The sequence below is a fragment of the Candoia aspera genome, chromosome 14 (genome assembly GCF_035149785.1).
Source record: "Candoia aspera isolate rCanAsp1 chromosome 14, rCanAsp1.hap2, whole genome shotgun sequence".
NCBI lineage: Eukaryota > Metazoa > Chordata > Lepidosauria > Squamata > Boidae > Candoia > Candoia aspera.
Genome location: NC_086166.1, coordinates 7,608,057 through 7,632,065, shown reverse-complemented (window position 1 = coordinate 7,632,065; position 24,009 = coordinate 7,608,057). Strand labels below are relative to the sequence as shown.

General features: G+C 43.1%; 1 protein-coding gene across 1 annotated transcript; it reads right to left on the bottom strand.

Moving 5' to 3' along the window:
• Positions 1-1,163: 1,163 nt before the first annotated feature.
• SYT17 (synaptotagmin 17) lies at positions 1,164-23,179 on the bottom strand. The gene is made up of 7 exons (XM_063315078.1): positions 23,175-23,179; positions 19,741-19,875; positions 15,613-15,761; positions 14,477-15,096; positions 12,714-12,834; positions 9,565-9,720; positions 1,164-2,226 (listed from the first exon to the last, which is right to left on the bottom strand). Exons 1-7 carry the CDS (start codon positions 23,177-23,179, stop codon positions 2,030-2,032), a joined length of 1,383 nt encoding a protein of 460 aa, XP_063171148.1. The 3' UTR covers positions 1,164-2,029.
• Positions 23,180-24,009: the final 830 nt, after the last annotated feature.

Here is a 24,009-nt window from a genome sequence, read left to right as displayed (position 1 = left end):
CGGGGCTTACTCTATAGCATTCTTAAAAGAGCAATGTTAACCTGTATTATCTCAATTCAAAACTACAGGTAGTCCTCGACTTACAATCACAGTCGGGACCTGAATTTCCATTGTAAGTCACTGCAGTTGTAAGTTGGGTCACCACATGACCAGACCCAATTTTACGACCATTTTTATGGTGGTCATTAAGTGAATCACAGGTCATTAAGTGAATCCACCTTCCCCCATGGGTGTTTTTTGCCAGAAAATGGCAAAAAAGTCTCAAAACACCATCACGTAACCGCAGGACACTGCAACCAATTGTAAATGAGAGCCAGTTGCCAAGCACCCAAATGTGACCATGTGACCGCGGGGCGGTGGTGAGACTTTTATGACGCTCAGAAGTGCTTTACAGTTCATAAAGCACCCTTTCCAAGGTTGTCATAACTTTGGAATGTCATTAAATGAACAGTCGTAAGTCGAGGACTACCTGTTCTCCATTTCTAAAAGAAGAAAGAGAGGAAGGGACTGCCCACTTCCTTTCCTCTGATATGGGTTCGTTTTTTAATAACGTTATTTGCTGACGCTTAAAATTGTTCAGATCCATTGACAGTACAGGATGTTAAACTTAAGCACTTAAAACTTAATGCCATCCTGGCTGTTATTAAAAACGTGTTTAAACACTGCAGAACCTTTTCATGGTGGAATTCTCATTTTTAAATAAAAGGAAATAATTATTTGCACAACTAAAGGGACCACATCATCTAGTGATCTCTTTAACATAACTAGAAAAAAAAATGATATCTACAAAAACAATCACAGGTTGATTTCAATAAAGAAGAAGCGAAGCAACTTTGGTATCTGCCCAACATCTCCCCCACCCCACCCCAATATCTATAATTTTGACCATTTGGAGCCCAAGTCCACCTACGGACCACTTTCTAAAATTTAAGCCACTTTTCTACCGTTCCAGTGTGTGGGTAGTCAAAAGCTGGTCATACGCTGAAGCCCCAAAGTAGCTAATTGCACTGGCATCCAAAGACGGAAGAGAAAAGATCAATTTAGATGGGCATTTGCATAAAAAGGAAACTCAAGGGCCATCTCTGCTCAGGTAGAACTGGCCCAGAGGTTCAAAAAAAGAAAAGAAAAGAAATGGTTAAAAAATAAACATTCGTCTTGCTCACTCATGGTCATACAGGTGTAGTCAAGATGCAGGTGTGAAATATACATTTCCAAGTCACAGACCGAATTCTTCCACTGCTTCATCACACATTTTCCTGTCCTTCCTTCCTACCCACAGAGGACGTTTCCTCCACCGAAACCATGTGGCTCCCCCGTTCCACTCCACGGCAGTAGTTCCAGCAGTTGAAAGTAGACCGTAATATGGAATCCATCAGATAAAATGTGAGACAAACAAGAGTGGGTGTGGGAAACAGGCTTTGGCCTCGGCTGCCCATCACCCACATGCACCATTTCAGACACAGAAGCACACGTGATATTTTGTTAAGCCAGTACAAGAACAAAAGGCGGGATTTAGACACAACAGATTTCGCCCTACACTCTACTGCTAAAATACTGTCATAACTTCTAGCTGGTTTACCAGACATTCACCAAAGAGAGCACATGGGGAATGGACATCGTCTAAGACCACGGATCGTAGGAATGGAGAGTTATGGTGGAGCAATGGGGACAGAAAAACGTCCAGGTAGCCCAGCATTTTCATGGCTAATGATCTGCCCTAGATGATAATGCCAGGTGGCAACCAAAGGAGGCCTTCAATCCATGGGCATCTCTCAGAAAGCCCACACTTCCTTGACAGCAACAGCAGCATCCTGGATAGGGGTGCGTCCACTAAGGCAAACCGTTCCCTGGTTGGTGAACCTGAGAAAACTAAAGGAGGGAGGTGGGAATTGAAGACGGCCGAAACTCAGTGATCAGTGGCAGATGTTTGGCTGCCAACGGTTGTTGACAGTCAATCCAAAGGCAATGAATTTGGACGGTGTGTATGTAGGGAACTGGTCAGACAGGCCTCTGGAGCGGGGTGGATGGCTCACGTCACCTCCAGGGAAGCTGGCGAGACGCGGTCACACTCGGCTCGCGAGCGAAGGCTGTGCCATTGCTCAGTGGCGGTGCGGTGAGACGTCAGCATCCGCCGCCAGTGCTTGGATTCTGGGGAGCCCGTCGAATACTGGCCGATCACAATTCTCCCAATGAAGTCGTTGCTGCTTTTCACATTGTGGCCATAGACTGAAGGGGAAAAAAAGGGGAGGGGGAGAGAAAGATGGCTGAAAGCCGACAACGAAACACAAAAGCAGTCCGAACCTGGCAGGAAAGATTCCCTGGAGCCTCTGAAGGAGGACCTGCAAAGTTGCAGAATAGAAGTCACGGGCAAAAGATAAGTAATTTTTGAAGACAAGAACCTCTGGATCAACTGGACAGTAACTGAACTCCGACATCGGAGAAGTCTTTAATAAAAAGACAGGGCAAGGTAGATTTTTAGAGAAGGCATTTCCTTCTCAAGGCTAACTGGTTAAAAAGTTACACATTGAGGGCTGTGGGTTGAACAAAGTAAACCAGAGCATCTTCCTCCAACGTACTACAGCAAGCCTTGTCCTTTCTGCAATACTTTATCCCAGGGTTTCTCCACCAGGGTTCCCTGGCACCCTCGGGTTCCACGAGAGGTCACTAGGGGTTCCCTGGGAGATCACAATTTATTTAAAAAATTATTTCAAATTCAGGCAACTTCACATCAAAGAGGAAAGTTTCATTCTTTATTTTCAGTTTAAGAACACCGTAAATGCACATAGACAGGCCTACCCATGAAATGAGTATAATAATTTTGTAACTTCTGGCCTATCTTTGAGCCAGAATGGGCAGGGGCTCCTTCCCTGAGGCCTGAAAAATATTTCAAGGGCTCCTCCAGGGTCAAAAGGTGGAGAAAGGCTGCTTTATCCTACTCTCTTCTTTTTCCTCTGCGGTGAGAGTCAGCATCCCATGGCCACAAAACACTTTCAGTCATCACTGAAATGCAGAGGGGTGTGTCTGTCTGTTCCATCTAGTGCTTTTTTCAAGCCCACTTGTGTCTGGATGTATCCCTTTGGTTCTTTGAGGATCCACATTTGCAGAAGGAGTTCAATATCCATATCTGGGGGGAGACTAAAAGCAGCTACGGGGGGCTAAGGGGGAGGGTGAAATGGAGCCAAAAGCCCACCCACAGAAAAAGGCACTCAACTGCCACAAAAATGATTCTCCCAGCCTCATTGTTGCCCATCAGTCTAGGATCCTGTTGTCAGGCCCAGCCCAAGAACAACCAAGAACCAGTCCAGCCAAACTTCAGTTCTTTATTTGCTAACACTGTGTAGACAGAATCTTGCCAGACTCAAGCTACTCTACCTAGCCTACGGGGAAATAACATGTGAGGCTCTAGGGCGGGGCTAGTCCTCAGTTTTCCCATAATCGCCTCCTGGACTGTGTCTCCTCTTACCTTGACCTCCTCCTCGGAATGTGCTCCCTCCTTCCTGAGAACCAGCAGCATTACTGAAATCCACCACATCACCTCCCCCTCCAGAGACACATTCCATAACACCTGTTGTGCATTTAACCTGGGCTTCACACAACATCTAAATCCAGCCGCTATGGTTTCTAAACCATGCTTCACGGCTTAGAATGAGGGGCAAACCCAGCCAGTGATGGCTGAAATGATAGTTCAACAAATCACGACGTTGAACAACATGCTGAGCTCTCATGCGGTTGGTTTAGTTTCGGCTTAGTAAATGGCAAGACCTTCAACTTGACTGTTGCCTGAACCCAGAGGAGATGTTTGCAAATATTGTTTTATGGCTTCACCTGCTGTGCAAACACAATCAAGCCTTGTTCATTCAATAAAGCATAATTAAATAATTGCTTAGTGCGGCACATCAATGCAGTCAGCTTCCTGCCTTCTTCAACAGTGCACTGATTTTCAACTTTCAAGGCTAGGGCAGCTAACCCAGAGGAGCCACACCTATGCCAAAACCACAAAGATGTGAAACAAAATGAAAGCAACAGCCAGAAGAAATACACGGTGGAAGAGATCTGGAACAGCATCACTGTTTTATTTTTTTAAACAGCAAATGCTATTTTGATCATCCTTCGTTTCCCAAATGCTGGCAAGGGATGACTCATTCCTGCAATAATTATCAGGGTTTCTGATCTCCAGAAAGGAACCAGTCGCAGTGCAGGCTGCATGCTACAATTACAAGAAAGCATTTGTTGCTTGGCCATATCCACGCTATACGTTGGTGGAAAAGCTTTCTCAAAAAAAGGTCACCACATGGGATTATTAACTCAGCAGTCCAATAGCCTCTATCCAGGTTGAAAATGTTATTCCGCAACGTTTTCCTTCCACAAGGAAAATTCTCCCAGTATGACAATGTGGAGCTCAAGGTGGTAAAATGAGGTTTCAGACAGAGCTCAAATTTTTTTGTTCATGACTTTACAAGCAATCAAAGGCAAAGAATTCGATCTCCACTGGTAAAAGGCCAAAACAGCAGTTGTTAGCTAAGCTTCTATCTCTGTCTCTCTACAAGAAGAATCAAGGAAATTCATCCCCCCTCAATTTTGCTAGTCATGGTTTAAAAAAGCTTTGTGTGTGAACAAAGGCAATGACCATAAGAAGAAACCTGCTGGGTGAGGCCATCAGCCCATCTAACCCAAAACTTGTGTCCCACCATGGCCAGTGAGATGCATTTGAGAAGCTCACGGGCCTGGTCTGTCTGTTTCCATCGCCTTTTCGCAGCACCAACATTGAGCTCCTTCTGTTTCAGGAGGCAAGAAGCAGCCATCAAAATAGCTACTGATCACCAGAGCCTCCAAGAACCTGGCCTGGCCCATCTGCAAACCATCCCAATTGGCTGCCGTATGACCACAACTGCTGGCAAGGAATTCCACAGTTTAACTATGTGCTATGCACAAACGGATGTCCTTCTGTCAGTTCTGAATCTACCTGCTCCTTGGAAGGAAACAAAGAGCAATGAGGAAACTCATAAACTAAATCTCAACTCTAGGAGAATCCTGGGATCAGATTTCTCCCCTCTCGGGACTCCCTTCTGTTCAACCATGCTAGCTGGGAATCTGTAATGGTATGTGGGAAAGACCTTGGGGGACGGGGCGAGGAGACGCTGCCTAGGGAACAGTCAGATAAGAGAGGGCCGAGCCCGCAGCTGCATAATGGGTGGAGAAAAAGGCTCAGAAGGGACCCTCCTTCTGAGGCTGTAAAGAAGATGGCAAGAGAACTGTAGTTTCAGACTTGCAAGATTCTATTAAAGTAGCCTTACAATACAGTAGGGACGCGGTGGCGCTGCGGGTTAAACCGCTGAGCTGTCGATCGGAAGGTCGGCGGTTCGAAACCGCGCAGCGGGGTGAGCTCCCGTTGCTCATCCCAGCTCCTGCTCACCTAGCAGTTTGAAAACATGCAAATGTGAGTAGATCAATAGGTACCGCTTCAGCGGGAAGGTAACGGCGTTCCGAGTCGTCATGCTGGCCACATGACCCGGAAGTGTCTATGACAACGCCGGCTCTAAGGCTTAGAAACGGAGATGAGCACCGCCCCCTAGAGTCGGACACGACTGGACTTTACGTCAAGGGAAACCTTTACCTTTACCTTTACAATACAGTAGAATTAGCTCCTCTGGTCGTGTTTCCTGTCTTGTCTATCTGTGAAGGTTGACAGAATCATGGGAGTGCAGTTCCAACAGCTGGAGGTTGGAAGAAGATACTCTGATTTAAGCTTGAGTTAATTTAGTTGATTTAAGTTCCCTTGTACCTGGACTGGAGGACAACAAACCCCTTGTACTTTCTTTTCCCTGCTGAAAACCTTCTGGTTCCATACGCAGGAAGCAGCCATCAAAATTAAAAGCCACTGAGAGCCTGATGCTCCATGAACCTCTCCAGATTAAATTCCAATTTAACTATGCATCATATGTACGTTCACCCCCAAGAGTGAAGAAACGAAACAACTCTGGTCAAGGGAGAAAAAAAACACACAAATACTTTTGTCCATCTGAACAACAGTTTTTCAGCCTGACGCACTGCAGTGTAATTCAGTGAAAATAAAATACAATTTTGTAAACCCTAGAACAGCAGGTGGTTCTGTGGCTGTGGTCAGTGCTGAGGTTGCAGAATCAGAAACTGGCATGCCCAAAAATGCACCCACATGTGTATGTACACAAACACACACCCATATTTCAGAATTTGTGGACCAGAAGAAAATAATACGTGTTTGTTGTGTTATTATTCGATTAGCCACTTCTAATGCATGTACTCAAGGTTTTCTCATCTTATATGAGCATAGATCTAGACAGAGACACATCTGCTTTATCTGTCATAAAAATTAGGCCTCTTCTGTTGCAGCACCATGCTTTCTAATTCTGTTCTCAGAAAGGTTTCCCCAGGGAAAATCATGCTTCCTTTCCATGATCAGCCAGAAACGTGTGCAGCACACGTAAAGCTCTTTGAATATGGATAATGCCAAACTCTTGGGTTTTTTTTAATCCAATGGTTGCCCTTGAAATACCTATTCCTTATTAAAACATCCCCCACTTTGCTCTAATGCTGCTAGGATATTGGCCCATCCCACCAGCTACCTAACATCTGTTCCTAAAGGTCTCCTTTTCAGAAGGTTTACAAAGGGCTTTAATAATTCATTGTTTGCCTACAAGAATTGCCAGCAGTGCTGAAACTCATCTACATCCCCGCAAATCAAAAAGGCTTATGTGTTTTTTCACAGCCGAGAAAAAGATAGAAGTTTGACCTGATCATCTGTTGGAAAGATACTGGAAAACAAGCCAAGTTTACAGAAATGTCCGTAATTCACAACAGTGGAAGTAAAAACTTCAGAACTTCAGTTGGAAATGAAGGCAAGCCTTGGTGTTTTCACCAATCAAAGCAAAAACCAAAAGCCAGCCCTGCTCCATAGCTTGGTTAGCAATTACCACCTAAATTTAAAGACTGAATTAATCTCATTTTTTTTCTCATTTTCCTAGGTTTCTTCTCCCTTTATGCTTAGTTCACTTTAATCACTGTAATTAATATAGGGGTTTCTTATTATACAATCGCTGATGTATTATTGTAGATGTTTATTATACTTCCCTCATAAAAATGTTGAAATTATTTTAAAAGGTCACTGTTCAGATAGAGCTGTTGATTCAACCACAGTTTGCTGGACAAGTCATCAGGGTTTAACTCACACCAAAAAACAACCAATTGCACAACAGCTTTGCATGCTGTGAAAATCCAGGAGCCAGATGTAATGGAATGAGAGAATGACCTTGGAAGTTTTGTGGGTGGTGGGGAGAGATGCTGCCGATGGAACGATCAGATACAAGGGAGAGGAGCCCACAACTGAGTAATGGGCAGAGAAAGAAACTTAGGAAGGATCCACCCTAACTTGGCAGGTGGTAAAAAGAGATGGCGGGAGATTTGTACTTTCAGACTTGCAAGATTCTGTTACTGTAGCCTAACAATAAAGTAGAAGTAGCTTGTCTGGTCGCGTTTCCTGTCTGGTCTACCTGAGAGGGCTGGCTTCAAAAGGATGGAAGACGATCTGGAGTGGAGGCAAAGGATCTGAATATGGGATAAAATATTGAAAGGAAAAGGCTGGGTTTTGGATCCGCAGGAATGGGCAAAGCTCTCCAAGCACAGAGAGACCAGTACCATTTTTCAGTATGATGAGAAAAATGTACGACCCCAAAATGGAGAAAAATATGAGAGAAGGGAAGCAGCTAAGTAAATTGACCTGGAAAAGCTTCTAATCCCCCTGTGCAAAAATGAAGTGGCCCAATGGCTCAAAGAACCAATTTCCTTCTTCTAAACATCTGTCCTAGCACCTTCAAGATGTCGGCCACAATGCTTTGATTATAGCCTTTTCTGCAGGGGGGAGGGAACAAAAAATCCTGCAAATGACAGGCCAACTTAAATAACTGATGAGCATCACACCAATTATGAAACATTTGGTAACAGGCTAACAGATTCCATTCCAGCTGCTCCACTCAACTGTCCACAGCTGTTTCTACTACAGAAGGAATGGAAGTTCCACTCGAATACTTGTCTCCATCCCTCCCCTCTCACTGCTTTTCAATTGAAATGCAGAAAGGTTTTCAAGGAAGGCTGGAGAAGGCTGCCACTGAATGCCTTTGGGGGGAAGAAAACCAGAATAAACTATTGTGCCTCTGTGCATGGACATTCCCTGCTTGAAAGAACAGTTGGCTAGAATCTTCAGCTCTGGTCTTCTAAACTAATTACGCAATGTCACATTTTCTTGCAGACTCCATAACTGTAACTGAAGATCCATGTGGGCCTGGATTTTCATGGCATGCTAAGCCAGGGGTGAGGACTTTCAGAAGTCACCACTCAGCTCCTGACCTTCTGGAAGTGGTGACCTCACCAGGACAGGCAAGTCCAACCACTAGCAATCTTGCCCTTAAAACTCTCCCCCACAGCTGGTCCCAAATTGTACTGCTCCAATTCAGCCATTTTGGCATGGCATTTTGACAGCATTAGGCAATATTTAGACTTTGAAGAAAGGGCCGGTGCAGGGAGGGCTGTCTATGGGTTGTGCCCCTCACATGCCACCATCTCAGTTGAGTTTGGTTCAGGTTATTATGTGAATTCAGCTGTTCTAGTTTCTGACCCATGATTTCATGCTTAGCAATTTATGCCAAATCAGCCAACTGGGGTTATTCAAGAAACGACACCTAAGCAAACTGCAGTTGAGGGCAAGATATGAAATTAGTCCAACCTCATACTGAAATGCAAGAGACCACCAACTTGCCTTGCCAGAGGACTACCCCGCTCTCTGGCAGGCATCAGATGCAAATGTAAGGCTTATTCCTAAGTCCTCCTCCATAACTGGTGAGAAGAGGAGCAGCTAAATCCATTGTCCTATGTTTCCAATGTTCAGGAAACAAGTAGTCCTCACCCACAGCTCCCTGCACCTGTGTTTCTGCATTACTAAGGAGAATTTCTGCAATTCTCCAAATTTTGGTAGCTAACACAATGTCACCAAGAATCCTTGGTGCTTGGTGGCAGGGAGGGAAGCTGCTTAAAGGTCATCAGAGATAAAGACCCATGTGCCCAGAGTAAGCTGGTGTGCCTGGCTAGCAGCAACTCACAAAAAACTAGGGCAGTATGGTTGTATTCTTGAAATGAAAAGATTCTCCCAATTCATCTGGGAACAGATTTCTTTACAATGATGCATTGTTTAGAGCAGTGTTTCTCAACCTTGCAACTTTAAGACGGGTGGACTTCAACTCCCAGAATTCCCCAGCCAGCCATGCTGGCTAGGGAATTCTGGGAGTTGAAGTCCACCCGTCTTAAAGTTGCAAGGTTGAAAAACACTGAGTTAGAGTGTCTTCTAAAAAGAGACATTTCCTCTTGATTACTCCATGTGCCATCTAAAAATCAAAGCCTTGGAGCCTGCTTTTTATTATATGCAAATATCTGCATCTTTAATTGATCAGCTGATTGAAAGGCACTAAAATTCAGTCACCTACAATCTCCTTAATTGCATTACAAGAAAAACACCCTGGAAAGACGCAAGTAACATACCTGTGAAAACCAGGCTAGTATTTTCAAGTTCTTCTTGTGCAACCTTGAAGCTGAAGGACTCGTTGTAGAAGGGGTCAATGGTGGCCTTCATACAAGAAGTCTTCTTTGTTTTTGCCAGTTTTAACCCATGAACAAGCTGGATTTTCACAAAAGGATCTGAATAGAAAACATAAACAATTCCAGCTTTGCAAGTGAACAGTTTCATTCATGTGTCAGATTAAGCCACAAGTTGTTTTAACCATAGTTCATTGAACATGCCAAAAATCAGAGTGAATCTTTTTCAGCTGGTTTCACTTTGCATCATTATAAATTGCTAAGAGGCTTGGACGCACAATATTAAACCAAAAGCAAACCAGGAAACTACAAAATATGTGCCCCACTCACATGTCATGTTAAGCCACAGTTCCAATCAGAAAACCAAGAAGAAACCATGGCTTTAAGAGGTGCATTATCATCCTAAAGTCAATCATGGTTTACTCATTACCTTCTATTCATATGTCACACTAAACTGACATAAAAACCACATTAGGCCTTAGCACAAAGACTGCATAAAAAAGGATAGATATCTTTTTTTGTGTGTTGGCACAAATTTGACGGCTCTCTGACTCACATGATTTGGTCATGTTCCTTTACAGCTATTTTTTTGGTTTCAAGTCATAACATATGCTATACAACCCTGGGGGAAAACATGTGATGCTCAGTTATATTCCAAAAGTATGGAACTTGACATTTCATGAAAAACTCTGGCTCTGTCAAGAGAATTATCCTATGTAGGTGGAAAGAAATTGACATCCCAGATGTTAAAGAGCAGATTCAAGAGATGTGTTCTCTATCCATTTTTAAAATGTTTTAGCTTGTACAAATGAGAAAATGGAGCACAATGTTCCTTGATTTATAATCTAGAGTTGATTATATGTTAAAAGGCGGGGCTAGTTCTGTATTAATGCTATAGGGATCTTTTCTCTCTCTCTCCCCCTCATTTTAATCATTCCGTATATTTTTTCTGATTATATTAATATAACAATAATAATATAATCAGAAAAAAATATACAGAATGATTAAAATGAGGGGGAGAGAGAGAGAATTTTTTTATCTTTGTTAAACATAATAAAAATTAAACATAATGAGAGTAATGCAGGCTTTTAAGCAATGCGGGGGGGGGAGGAATCACACACCTTTTTCAGTCAGAGCATCTCAGCTCCAGTGGCAGAAAAATTCCTTATGTCTTTCTTCTGAAAATGTGCTTATTTTTCTTTTCGTGGCCTTTGGCCACCTAGCCATTTCTTTTCCATTCCAGTGGGAACAACGATGGCTCTCCATTGTCCGCAGTAAAAGAAAATGGTGGAGAATACGTGGAGAAATCTACCAACGGGCCTTCTTTTTCTGAGGGAAGGGGAAAAGATGCAGCCTAGACTTGTTCTCAGAGGAAGAAGCGTCTTCTGAGAAATGTGGACTGAGAGGATGCCCTGATGTTTCAATTTTGGAAATGACAAAACAGCTATTGTTGAGCACTAGAGGTCAAAATGTGCCATTCACTTTCGATCAGACCTTGGAAAGAGAGAGATGAATGCCTTTCTCTCTTTGGGAGAAAACAAGTGCACTTTGGCTAAAAGAACTGAGCAGGAAACAATATTGTGGCTGAAGGAAATAGTCAAGGAGACTATCTCCGGTAGACATGTCCTCTGGGTGCATTTACTTTCAATCAGACCTTGGGAAGAGAGAGATGAATGCCTTTCTCTCTTTGGGAGAAAACAAGTGCACTTTGGCTAAAAGAACTGAGCAGGAAATAATATTGTGGCTGAAGGAAATAGTCAAGGAGACTATCTCCAGTAGACATGTCCACTGTGCCAACTCAGCCTTGAGAACAAGGCACCAAGAAAGCAACATGGTACACTAAAGCCTGGGATGGAACAGAAGGCTTCAATTCCTCCAGAGCTGGCTCATCCTAACCCTCATGTCCACCTGATGGAGCCCTTTCAGGATGAAGTCATGGAGAACTGGAAGACCCAGAAGAATTAACATTCTTCCATTTCTCCTCCAATACACCCAACAGAGAGATCTAAGCCATGTTCCCTCTAACCACAACACAAACCTCTTTTCTTCTGCCTGGCTGCTTTTTTTTCTGCCTTGTCCCATGACATTGTTATCATCTCTTCCCCAGCCCAGGTGTGAGACAGACTGAAATTATCCTTAGCTCTACTGGTATTAAAATAGTACTTTCTCCTTTATGCCAAGAACATCCAAGGGTAGCTTCTAGGTGGGACAAATCAGCTTTGCCACCCATCACCTTGGAGGGGAGGCAGGAATTGGGAATGGAAGCTACAGGAGCATGACGGGGATCAGGAATAGGAAATCTCATGCCAATATTGTTTTTGGAGGTCTGTTTTTGGTGGAGAGCAGTAGATATTTATTTATTCTTTAGCCTCTTTATTCTGTGTGTATACCTCCAAATCAAAAAGCCTCAGTGGTTTACATCAATCCAATAAAATATACAGACTGTTAAAAAAAACACATGGTAAACATCATAAAAAATCAAGAAAGAAAGAAAAGAAAAAAGAAAAGAAAAGAGTTGTCTCCTGACGACTGCCTGGACTAGTCCCTGCAGTTTTCTTGGCAAAATTTCAGAAGTGGTTTGCCATTGCCTCCTTCCTAGGGCTGAGAGAGGAGGACTGGCCCAAGGTCACCCAGCTGGCTTTGTACCTAAGACGGGGCTAGAACTCACAGTCTCCCAGTTTTTAGCCTGATACCTTAACCACTAGACCAAACTGGCCCTCAATAAAAAGTCCCTGCAGTTTTCTTGGCAACACTTTCAGAAGTGGTTGGCCATTGCCTCCTTCCTAGGGCTGAGAGAGAGTGACTGGCCCAAGGACCCCCAGCTGGCTTTGTGCCTAAGGTGGGACTAGAACCACGGTCTCCTTGTTTCTAGCCTGGTGCCTTAATCACTACACCAAACTGGTTCTCAATAATAATAATAATAATAATAATAATAATAATAATAATAATAGTAATAGACTATAACCAGTGGGAGATCGAGATAGACAGAGAGAGAGAGAGAGAGAGAGATGCTGGGAAAAATGCTTGACAATGTTGGTGCACGTGCTCCATGTCTGATATAATGTTGAACACACACACAGACACACCCCCCCTACCTGAACCTTGGCTCATATCAGTCTGGAGTAACTGTTTTGCTCTAATAATGTCGACATTCAGTCTTCCTGCACTGGGAAGGTAGTTTAAGGAGAGCAAGAGTTCTCCCAGCTCAACTTCATTCTGCAACAGAAAAGGGCACGACGGATCAAATACTGTGAAAATGATTCTTGCAGCGTCACTTTTCAATCCAATGCAAACCACCACCGACAGTATTTTTATACCAGTGCATCGTGCAAAAGGGAACAGACCTTCCTCATACCAGCTAGATGTTAGGAAAAAATAAGAAAATCCGTGATCTTTTTTTCCTTGCTGTATTTGTTACGGAAATACTCCCTTGTTTCACTACTGATCCTTCAAACTTCTGCTTGCATTTGTTTCAGACATCTTGCTCTTTAAAAACACAATAGTTTTTGGGTGGCTACCAAGCATCAGTTGTAGAACTCCCTCCAGCATTCTTTCTTCCCCGTCCCTGAAGTGTCCCCAACCTTACAGTATATATGGCTACCTCAGCAAATTGAAGGATGGGAGCCACCAGTTTGGAGATGCTGTTTGAATTCTCCACAATGCCCCAGAAGAAGGTGGTCCTGGGGAAAACATGGTGGCTATCAGCTTCCCCGTCAGAATCTCTCCTGCCATTCCTGGCAAGAGGTAAGCCCTTATGCCACCATGCAAATGGATTTGAGAAAATAATGATGGCAATGGAATCTAGCTGTAATGGTGTGCGGGAAAGACCTTGGGAGATGGGGCAAAGAGATGCTGCCTAGGGAGTGGTCAGGTAAGAGAGAGCATAGCCCACAGCTGCATAATGGGTGGTGAAAGAGGCTCAGGAGGGACTTTCCCATGTTTCTTGGGCTGTAAAGGAGACTGGGGTGGGGGGAGGATTGTACTTTCAGGCTTGCAAGATTCTCTTAATGCAGCTTTACAATAAAGTAGAATTAGCTCATCTGGTCGTGTCTCCTGTCTCGTCTACCTGGTAAGGCTGACACTAGCTGACTCAGGTAAGTGAGACAAGTTGCTTTTTAACACTGATGAATAACAATTATCATTTAAAAGAATCTTGAATAATCAACCAACCGTGAGGACAGACAGTAAACATTTGTGAGATGTTGTTAAGAGTTCTCATTCTTGATTCAGATTATTGGCTTAGCCACCCTATGAGCCTAGGGTCCCCAAAGACATGTACGACTATTACAATTGGTTTGCTTTTGTGTGGACCCAACCAGTTTGGCTGCTCAACCATGGTTTGTTACTTAGGTTGTTGCGTGACTCCTATGACTGGTTTAAAATGCATAGCTTTAAAAAGTCATGCTTTTCTTCATGCATGAACCTGGCTATTGAGATGGAGCTACACTGATGTCCTAAGAAGAACATCTGAGGTTATCAAGACCACAGTGAAATCATATGTCTTCTATTGTGCACTTCAACTACCAAGAAGTAATTAAATCACAGTGGGTTGCTTTCCTGGTTTCCCTGTTATTTGAATAAATCACAAGTAGTTGAATTCACACAAGACACCAAGCTGTGATTTACAATCACAGTATCTGAACTCACACATCATGCTAAACCCAATCCAACCAGCTAGATTATAGTGCAGTGCAATATATGAACCCAACTATAGTCAGGAGGAGAAAGTGTAAACAACTTCAGGCCAAAAAGACATGAGAAATATAATTGCAACTGAGACATCAAAACAAAGCAAATTGAAAGAACAAATTAAAAAATAAAATACAATCTAATTTGTCAAATTGAAACTCAGACTTACCTGAGAACTTGGAACCAGAGCTTTCCACCAATGGCCACCCTTCACAAGGTCCACCTCACTCAATGGCATGGACACTTTCCCGATGACACAATGGCGTGAAAATTTGTCAAAATCCACAACTGTCAAGAGCAGAGTCCTTCTCTGGGCTTCCAAAAATGGGATGTCAAACATGTATCTCTCTTCAAAGACGGGGTTTTGGGTTTTGCGTTTGACTCCTGTCTGCTTGGAGTTCTTCTGGTCTGGAAGGAGACAGATCTTCACATACGGATTTGAATGGGCCATATCTTGCCTGGAGCCATCATAGGAGATGGGGGGAGGCAGGTCCTTGGCCTCAATGACCCGAACAATGAGATAGTTGTGCAAGAGATCATACTGAGTGCTAAAATGCAGCATCCCCAGCTGGTACTTGGCTAAGATCTCCTCATCAGTCAAGGAATCCATGTCATCGCTATTTGAGTCAAGGGAATATAGTCTTGGCTCAAATTTCCTAAAATAGTCATCTGGGGTGTAAGTTTTCCTCAGGATGCTTGGCTGGACAATTTCCTTTTTAGAGCCTAGAATTCCAAACTCAATGGGCTTAATATCAACGAGTGGAGAACTTGGTCTCCTCAATTCCAGACCTGTATGAGAGGGATGAAGAACCATGGTCAAAAAATGGTCACAGTGTGCAGCTTTAAAAAGGGAAAGATGCTCTTGGGTTGAACTGAATCCCTGGTGAATTGCCTGGACACATCCATGCAGTTTTGCTGGCCTGATAAAGAAGGGGAAGAGTGTGTGTGTATATATATCCGTATATCTGAGTCTGTGTTCACACAACATATTTAATCTGGTTACCAAATTATCTATATTTGCATGACTCATTGAATGACAAGTGGGCTGGATTCATATGACACAAGGCCACAAAAATCAAACCCAAGTTGGCCTGAGTCAAACTGTGCTGGCTGTGGCACTGCCTATCATTTGGGTTTTCACCTGCCCTGTTCAATGTGTGCTGTAAACCCAGCCAGGTTCTTCAAGAGAGCCTGATCCATCAGGAGAGCTAAGCTCCTCCTCCACGTCCATCAAGCTCCACCCAACCTGTCAGCCATCATGGCATTCAAGTGTTCACCAACCAGTCTGAGCAACAGCCAACTTACTAGAAATTCGTCTTGTAAGGCTATAAGTGGAACGGGAGTTATCAGTGGACGACCGTCTTCTGTCCAGGGAAACATCCTGAGGGGTTGGTGGTGGTTCACTTGTTGGGTTATCCGAGCTGCCATCTTTGTCATCACTTCGATTGCTTAATCTGTTGGAAAGAACAAATCCTGGAATCATCCAGGGAACATCTCCATGCAGCGTTTTCTTCACCAGTACCTTACCCTATGAGCATGCAAGCGCCTGGACTTTGGGGGAGACTAAAAACCATTTTCTGACCTCATGAATGCATCAATGATTATAGATCATAGATGGAGGGTAAAAATATATGGTAGACAGTAGATGATGAGACAATGGACTCCAGACCACTATTTCTCAACTTTGGCAGCTTTAAGATGTGTGGACTTCAACTCCCAGAACTTTAAGGTGCGAGTTGAAGTCCACACACCTGGAAATTCCCCAGGATGCTGGCTGGGGAATTCTGGGAGTTGAAGTCTGCACATCTTAAGGTTGCCAAGGTTGAGAAGGACAGTGGCCGATATCATATGTCAGTAGAATGTTCATTTGTCTTTTCCACCTGAATCTTTTTGCTGGCACCTTAAGCAAGGCAAGAAAAGGGGAAGCTGCAAACTATATTCAGGGAACCTTCATCCCTGGACTTCGAGAAGACAAAGCCAAGCCAATGACTTTCCCCAGAAACACCTAGTGGAAGAACCTTGATTGTATTCACACATTCTGGACACCCTGGGTACTTATCCTCACCTCAGACCTATTTGCAATCATGACCACTAACCCATTGAGGAAAGCAGCAGACACCATGTATGGTCTCTTTGGCCAGACTTGCTACTCTCTTTAGGTTGAATGTGGTCACCCCATGCCGAGAACGTACACAAGACTGAAAAGGAGGAAGCTAAAAAGGGAAAGATTTCAAAGAAGAAATATGTATGTATGTAGTCCTTGCTTAACAACCACAATTGGGACCAGAATTTCGGTTCCTAGGTGAAGCAGTCATTAAGTGAATCCAATGTGATTTTATGACCTTTTTTGCGGCAGTCTTTAAGTGAATAACACAGTTCCCCATTGATTTTGCTTGCCAGAAGCCAGCTGGGAAGGTCTAAAATGGCGATCACATGAGCATGGGATGCTGTGACAGTCGTAAGTGTGAGGACTGGTTGCATGTTGGTTTTTTTCAGCACCATTGTAAGTCTGAACCATCACTAAATGAATGGTTGTTAAGTGGTAAAGGTTTCCCTTGACATTAAGTCCAGTCGTGTCCGACTCTAGGGGGCGGTGCTCATCTCCATTTCAAAGCCGAAGAGCCGGCATTTGTCCGTAGACACTTCCGTGGTCATGTGGCCGGCATGACTACACGGAACGCTGTTACCTGCCCGCCGAACCGGTGCCTAATAATCTACTCACATTTGCATGTTTTCAAACTGCTAGGTTGGCAGGAGCTGGGACGAGCAACGGGAGCTCACCCCGTCACGCGGATTCGAACCGCCGACCTTCCGATCGGCAAGCTCAGCAGCTCAGCGGTTTAACCCGCAGCGCCACCGCGTCCTTGGTTGTTAAGTGAGGACTACCTATAAATATACATATACATATACACATAAATAAATAAATAAAAACTGATGGCAAACAGAAAGCAAGGGAAGAGCAAATGCTTTTTCCCCCCTTCCACCAGGCAACTGCTGATGCTAATTTGCAATTCTTTTCAACATCTCAGGTCCCTTTCGAAAAGCTCTTGCTTCTGCTTAACAAGGGTGACCACTGAGAAGAAGAATAAAGCTCTGCTTCCAGTTTCATCTCACAGAATACAAGGCATTTCTTTAAATAATAATAATAATAATAATAATAATAATAATGGGTATGTCATTTATCTTACAATCTACAACACCCCAGAGCCCCCGCAGCTCTTTCCCCGAAGCACTAAAAGCAACAAGAAAAAAAAGACAGTGTGGAAGCACATATTAGAGAGGGGATAAAGAAAGGGGTCCCTACCCCTTGTGTTAAGTGAGCATAATTGGATTTTCCACCGTGAGACAGACAGGTTTGTCAGCCCACATACGGTACAATAATTTAAAAAGCCCAGAGCTCTTCTCTGACATGAAATTACGCTTAACAGCTCCAATCTGTCTCTGGCTCCAAATATATATTTATAAAGGAAGGATACCCTGCTTGCAGATGGAACAAAGCTATGAAAAATAGATTGCTGGAAGTTCAAACATAACAGCAGAAAGGCTGTGAGGTTATTTCATGGAATGAATTCACTTCCTGGGCTAAGTCATGGTTTGCTTTGACTGTGGTTTCCTGAGTGAGCCCAAATGTTCATTCCTAGGACATAGTGCGGTTTGCTTTTTTGTAGTTTTGGGTGATCAAAGGAACCCCACCATTGGAGTTGTAAACCATGGTTATAGTCTAGAACAGGGTTTCTCAACCAGGATTCCATGGAAGTTCTGCGAGAGGTCACTAGGGGTCCCTGGGAGATCACAATTTATTTAAAAAAATTATTTCAAATTTGGGCAACTTCACATTAACAAGCTAAGTTTAATTCTTTATTTTCAGTTTAGGAACACTGTTAGTGCATATAGACAGGCCTACCCACGAAACAAATGTAATAATTTGGTAACTTCTGGCCTATCTTTGAGCCTGAAAGTACAGGGGTCCCCCGAGGCCTGGAAAATATTTCTAGGGATCCTCCAGGGTCAAAAGGTTGAGAAAGGCTGGTCCAGTGCAAAGCATAAGCTAGCATACCTTGGCTTGTTTCAACAAACCACTGTTAACCAAAACAGTAGTTTAGGATGCTGCATGAGAACCCAATCAGTACTGTACGTGTAATAAAACAGACAGTGCAGTTTTTCTAGCATTCAGCTAGAAAATATAAATTTTCCTTGTAAGTATCCCAACTCGACCGGAGATACTTGTGTGTGGTGGGGGGTATATGTAGTGTTCCTAAAAGGACTTTAGAATATGCATGACATGCTAGCTGGTCTCAAGCATTTATAATGTGCTGATTTGGCACACTGTTACTCAGCACAATTGCCCAGAGAGTGTTCGTGTTAATTGAGCATTCAAAGATAGATATGACTTTTATCAGGGAACTGAAGTCACCACCGTTAATGGGGTGGACCGCTTCTCATCAAGAGCAACATGAAGCTATAGATTCTTCTGAAGCTCAGAAATGGATTGTATAAGCTCAGACTTGAAAAAGATCCCTCTCTCCTGAAAGTTTCCATGGGGAAAAAAAGTTCTGAGGCCTGATTATTTTATGGCAGCCAACAGGGAGAAAGAAAATCCTATTCTAAGAAGCACTTCTCAACATTCTTTCTCTGGTGACCAAGCCTCAGCCAGGCTTAGATTTTCTCTTAGGAAATCTGCAAGAGACATCTAGGAATGGAAGAAATAGTGCTTATAAAGTGGAGGAACATGTCATGAGTAAGGATGGCGAGCAGGGGGCTCCCATCCAGACTGTCAAGCGCATGCGTAGCACTGAGGAACTGTTCAGCCATTCAAAGAGACACAGATCGGGACCGCCTTAACCCTTGGGGGTTATATGTCTGGGTTTTCCCCACGCTTCTTCAGTTTGTTAGGATTCCTGTTAAGTCCTAGCAATAAATATTAGAGACCAGTTCCTTGTCTCAGTGTGTTTCCTGGTTGTTAGGACAGAACATAACCTCAGATCCTGGGTTGCACATAGCCCTCAAAAGCCTTGATGTGGCCTTCAGAGACCTCAAAACCTTGTACCAAATGGCAACGTTTAAAATAATCACATGACTGGAGAATAATCCTACCAACTTCAACTGAATGTAATTAAATGCCAAAGGAAATAAGACAAATTTTAATTTCAGCCTTTCTAAAACCACTAGAAGTACAGGAGTACAAGCCCTCCTGTCACTCAAAGCCCTTTGCCTGAAAAAGGTGCCCACCCATTATAATTCAGTCAGTGTTTGTATAACCTTGAAAGATGAGCCAATATCTGTGAGTCTTTAATTTAATAAAGCACAAAACCTGGGGAAGGAAAAGAAAACAAGCTGTCCAGGGGGAGGAGAAATTTCTGGTCACCAACTCAAGAAGATTCAAGAAACCACCCTTCGAATAAATGTGGCCATCCAGAACGCTTCCAGACTTACAACCAGGGAGGGGTTTGCGCTGGAAAAGGCCCCAGGATTTCCACTTCATCTTCATTGGACTGGCAACAGCTGCACTCGTAACATTTCTGGCAGCAATTCCGACAAGTCCATCTGCACAGCAGGAGATCCGAGATTCTAGACAACAGGCCCTGAGGCCGTTGGAAACCAGAAAGCAAAATTACAACCAGTGGATAGCAGGCAAGGATAAACAGCCGTAATCTAACACACAGATCCCAGGAGGCTTTCAGCTCCATGGATTTTTTACATCTTTGCAGACATAGATCTGGATTTACGATGCTTCTGCTTTGCTCAACTTGGAACCTTCTGGATAATGATTGATTGATTGATTGATTGATTGATTGATTATGGGCCATCAAGTCATTCTCAACTCCTAGTGACCACATACATAGATTTTCTCCATGACTTCTGGATATAGTGGACATCAAATCCTATCATCCATGAAAACTGGGAATTATGACAGCCAATGTCCAAAACATCCAGAGACTACCAAGTGGAAGATGGATATGAAAACCATAATAAGATTCTTTTTTGGCTTATGCTGACCACTCTGGTTCCTAAACCATGGCTTATGGGTCAGCATGACCCCAGCCCCTGTGGCTCAGCCAAACCATGGCTAAAAGTCCATGGTTTAACACAATGTTTTTTCAAGCCATAGTCCAAGTTCAGACAATATGCTAAACCAGTGTTTCTCAACCTTGGCAAATTTAAGATGTGTGGACTTGAACTCCCAGAATTCCCCAGCCAGCATGGCTGGCTGGGGAATTCTGGGAGTTGAAGTCCACTCATCTTAAAGTCACTAAGGTTGAGAAACACTGTGCTAAATCATAAACTAGCATTTAAAATCCACAAGGGTTGGTTTCAGGCCAAGAAAAAAATCAAGCAGACCACATTATAAGTTAGCATGATATGAAAACCCAGGTTGACAGTTGAGAAGACAGACCATTATGTGAGAGAGAGAGGTGAAAGGAAGATCCCATGACCAGGACTCTTCACTTACTGGTCCTGTGACCTCAAACTGTGGTTCAGCGGACCCACCATTAGAAAGGACAAATCCCAATAAACAAGCACAGAAAAGATTGTCCCACCTGTTGGCTTTATTAATAACTCCTGTGAATGTAAACAGAAGAGTCCTGGGGAGGCCTAATTTTATTTTTTTCTAAATCTTATTATTTTTTCTCCAGGCATTCAGACCTAAACAGCAAGTTATAGAGTTTGAATTATACACACAACTGTATGCAACACTTTGATAGCCTTTGCGCATGTATGGCTTTTAGGCCTTCATGTTTGTGATTTGCAGCTGAAGGGGGAAAGACAACTTGGAACAGGACCTGTTAAGATAAAGAGGCAATGCCTGGATGGACCTCAAATAGCAATTGGGCTTCTGATGGAAACGCTGTGAGCAGATGCAAAGAGGATTCACTCGGAGGGAAATGAGTTTACAACCCCCTTCCCCAGTCATGCAACTTCTGAAAGGAGTTGGAAGACAATCCCCATGTTACATAGTTGTTGCCCACAGTGGTTGGAGAAAATAAGTTTTAGCAATGCAGTGACCCAAACCACTGGTTCATCCAAAACAGGGCTGTCAAGAGGTAGGAATTGCCAGTTTCAAACAGGAGTTGTCTCATCTCTCTCTTTTGAGATAACCCCTGCCAGGGATCAAATCTTCTCTTTGCAAATCAGGTATTCTGTCCTTGATCTACAACTTCCTAATACATCTGGAAGGTCCCACACTGGGGATAACAGTCTCTCTCTTAGCAACCCTGGTGATCATCTGCAAAATTCTTCTTAAAAGATTTGGACATTCAATTCTTTCCTGCACAGCATTGTTAGAAAATTTAGAGCAACAGCATTAAAACCTAGGGTGGTATGTACTTTTATTATTAAATATAAATTATACCCCACTTCCTATACAACAGGGTAGTTGCTAAAGACTGGACCTTGAGTTTTCCTATAAGCTTGCACTCTTGTAAAATTGTAATGTGCAAGGCAAAATGTTTGCAGGTGCCAACCCCCCACTAAGAATGGTAAATGTAGAAGAGGAATAAAGATTCGTAAATAACAAATCCTAATTCATTGGGAAGATTCCAAAGTTTACACACAAAAGAAAAGCCCATTTTGTTTCCACTGAACTAACCAAGTCAATAAAGTATATGCCAAGCTGGAAGAGTCTCAATGCTTTATTGTGAGCTGAACTGAGGGAATTTAAGCCTTGCTGTATATTTTTTATAATCCATAGTCTTTGGGGAACAGAACAAGCATTAAAAAAAAAGACGAAAGCTTTAATGCTTCGAAAGACAATATAAGCTGTGCAAGTGGATCAGATCACCTGGTAAAGGTCAACCATTTCTGGACTTTTCAAGCAAGGACAACAGCAGTGTAAAAGTAGGATGCGTGCATCATGAGTCAAGCAATCACAAAGGAAAAACGAAGTCCAAGTGCCAAGGAAGCAAATTGCAATCAGACAAACTAAAGCCAACAATGCAGGAGTTGACAATGGAGCAGGACCTTGGACAGCTCCAGAAGGACCCAAGAAGGAGCCCTCTAGGACAGGGTTCCTCAACCTTGGCAACTCTAAGCTGTGCTGACTTCAACTTCCAGAATTCTTTGCTGGCTGAGGAATTCTGGGAGTTGAAGTCTGCACAGCTTAGAGTTGCCAAGGTTGAGGACCCCTGCTCTAGGAGGAACTGAAATGTTGCTTCAGCAACAAACTAAGACAGAATTTTAAATAGGGCTGTTGCTGGTGCTCCGTTCCAATAATGAGCTTTGCCAGCAGAAAAGAAACCTTGTCAATTAAAATGATGTTGCTCATTTCAACAGCCTTTGGCACCCACAAGATTGAGGACATCACATCTCCCTAGGACTTCTGGAGTTTGAAGTCAGAGGAGGACAATATATCTCAGACATAAAGGATTCTATAGTGGTGAAGAAGAAAAGGTGATGGTTCAGGTGATGGTCCAACTCTACTGTAGCAGGGAATAATCTGCAGATATAAAGATGAGCCTCTGCTTTATTTACAAAATCATGTCCATTTTATAATATATATTACATCTTCAGCTGGCAAAGCTGCAGCGGTACATCAAAGAGATCGCGGGGCAGAGCAACTGATGATTCCAAATTCTCTCCCACAACACAAGGACTTGAAATTTTGTAGACCAGTAACAGTTAGCACATTGAATCATCTGCAGCCAAGACAACTAAAATCAGCCAGCCAGAGATAATTTGGGTGGATCATGTTTGGGTTTTCCTTGTTAAAAAAAAAGAAGAAGAAGAAAAACACCTTGCTGTTTAGCCATAATAAACCAAGGTGTATTTTACCCAGAAAATTTTACATCAGAAAGCAAGACGGGTGGATGAAAAATATGATCATCTCATTCTCTGTGTCAGGAGAAAGATGACTCATCAGATTAACTCACCTCATTTATTGGTTCCAACTGTCCTTTTAGATATCCATGATGAAGCAAAGGGAGAGAAAATGAAAAAGACAAGACCAGTTTAGCAAAGCTTTAATGATTTTCCCCACCTGCAAGACAAATACGTACCGTGGGCCTTAGCTTTCATTTCTAGCAGAAAAAAAAAGCTATTTTGGGCTCTCTCTATTTTACTGCAGGTAAAAAGATCTCCAGGAGGGATATTCAATTGCTATTGTACATTTTCCTCAATTGCTTAATATTTTTTGCCCCTTTGTGGGAAAAAAAAGCTCTTTTTATAATCCCTAAACCTGCCTCTGTATTAGTCACCCTTAAATGTGAATGGCCCCTACCCCAAATGGGCTATTATTCTCAACAAATAACAAATAAATCACACCTTCCCAACGGGTCTTGAGGGATCCAAAGACACTGGTTTCGCAAAACGTGGATTAGGGCTTAGTGTATCAAGTGAACTTCTAGTTATGGCTTGTTTAACAAGTCATGGTTAAATCAAACCTTAGCTTAGCACTGACTACGAACCCAACCAAGGTGTTTAGGCTTCCTATAGAAGGTTTGGTATGAAAACCATTATTTGGGGCTTGAAAAGTGCTTGAGATTGGAGCACAGAAAATAGATTTATCCACACAATAGTGGTATGGAGACAAGATGCCTCAGGTCACACATCAAAATAATCAGGGCTTTTTAAAGCGCGCACACACACACACACACGCATACAGCACACACTTACTTCTCACTGCATCCTGTGTCAAAGCAATTCTTTTCTCCATTGAAGTCAATAGCCCAGCAATTAGGATTGCTTGTGGGGGGAGCCTCTAATACT

Coding starts and splice junctions, on each gene's coding strand:
- SYT17 (XM_063315078.1), bottom strand. Junction 15,097..15,612: donor CCTTACAAGACGAATTTCTA/GTAAGTTGGCTG, acceptor CCTCTCATACAG/GTCTGGAATTGAGGAGACCA. Junction 9,721..12,713: donor TGATATGAGCCAAGGTTCAG/GTAGGGGGGGTG, acceptor TTTTCTATTCAG/ATCCTTTTGTGAAAATCCAG.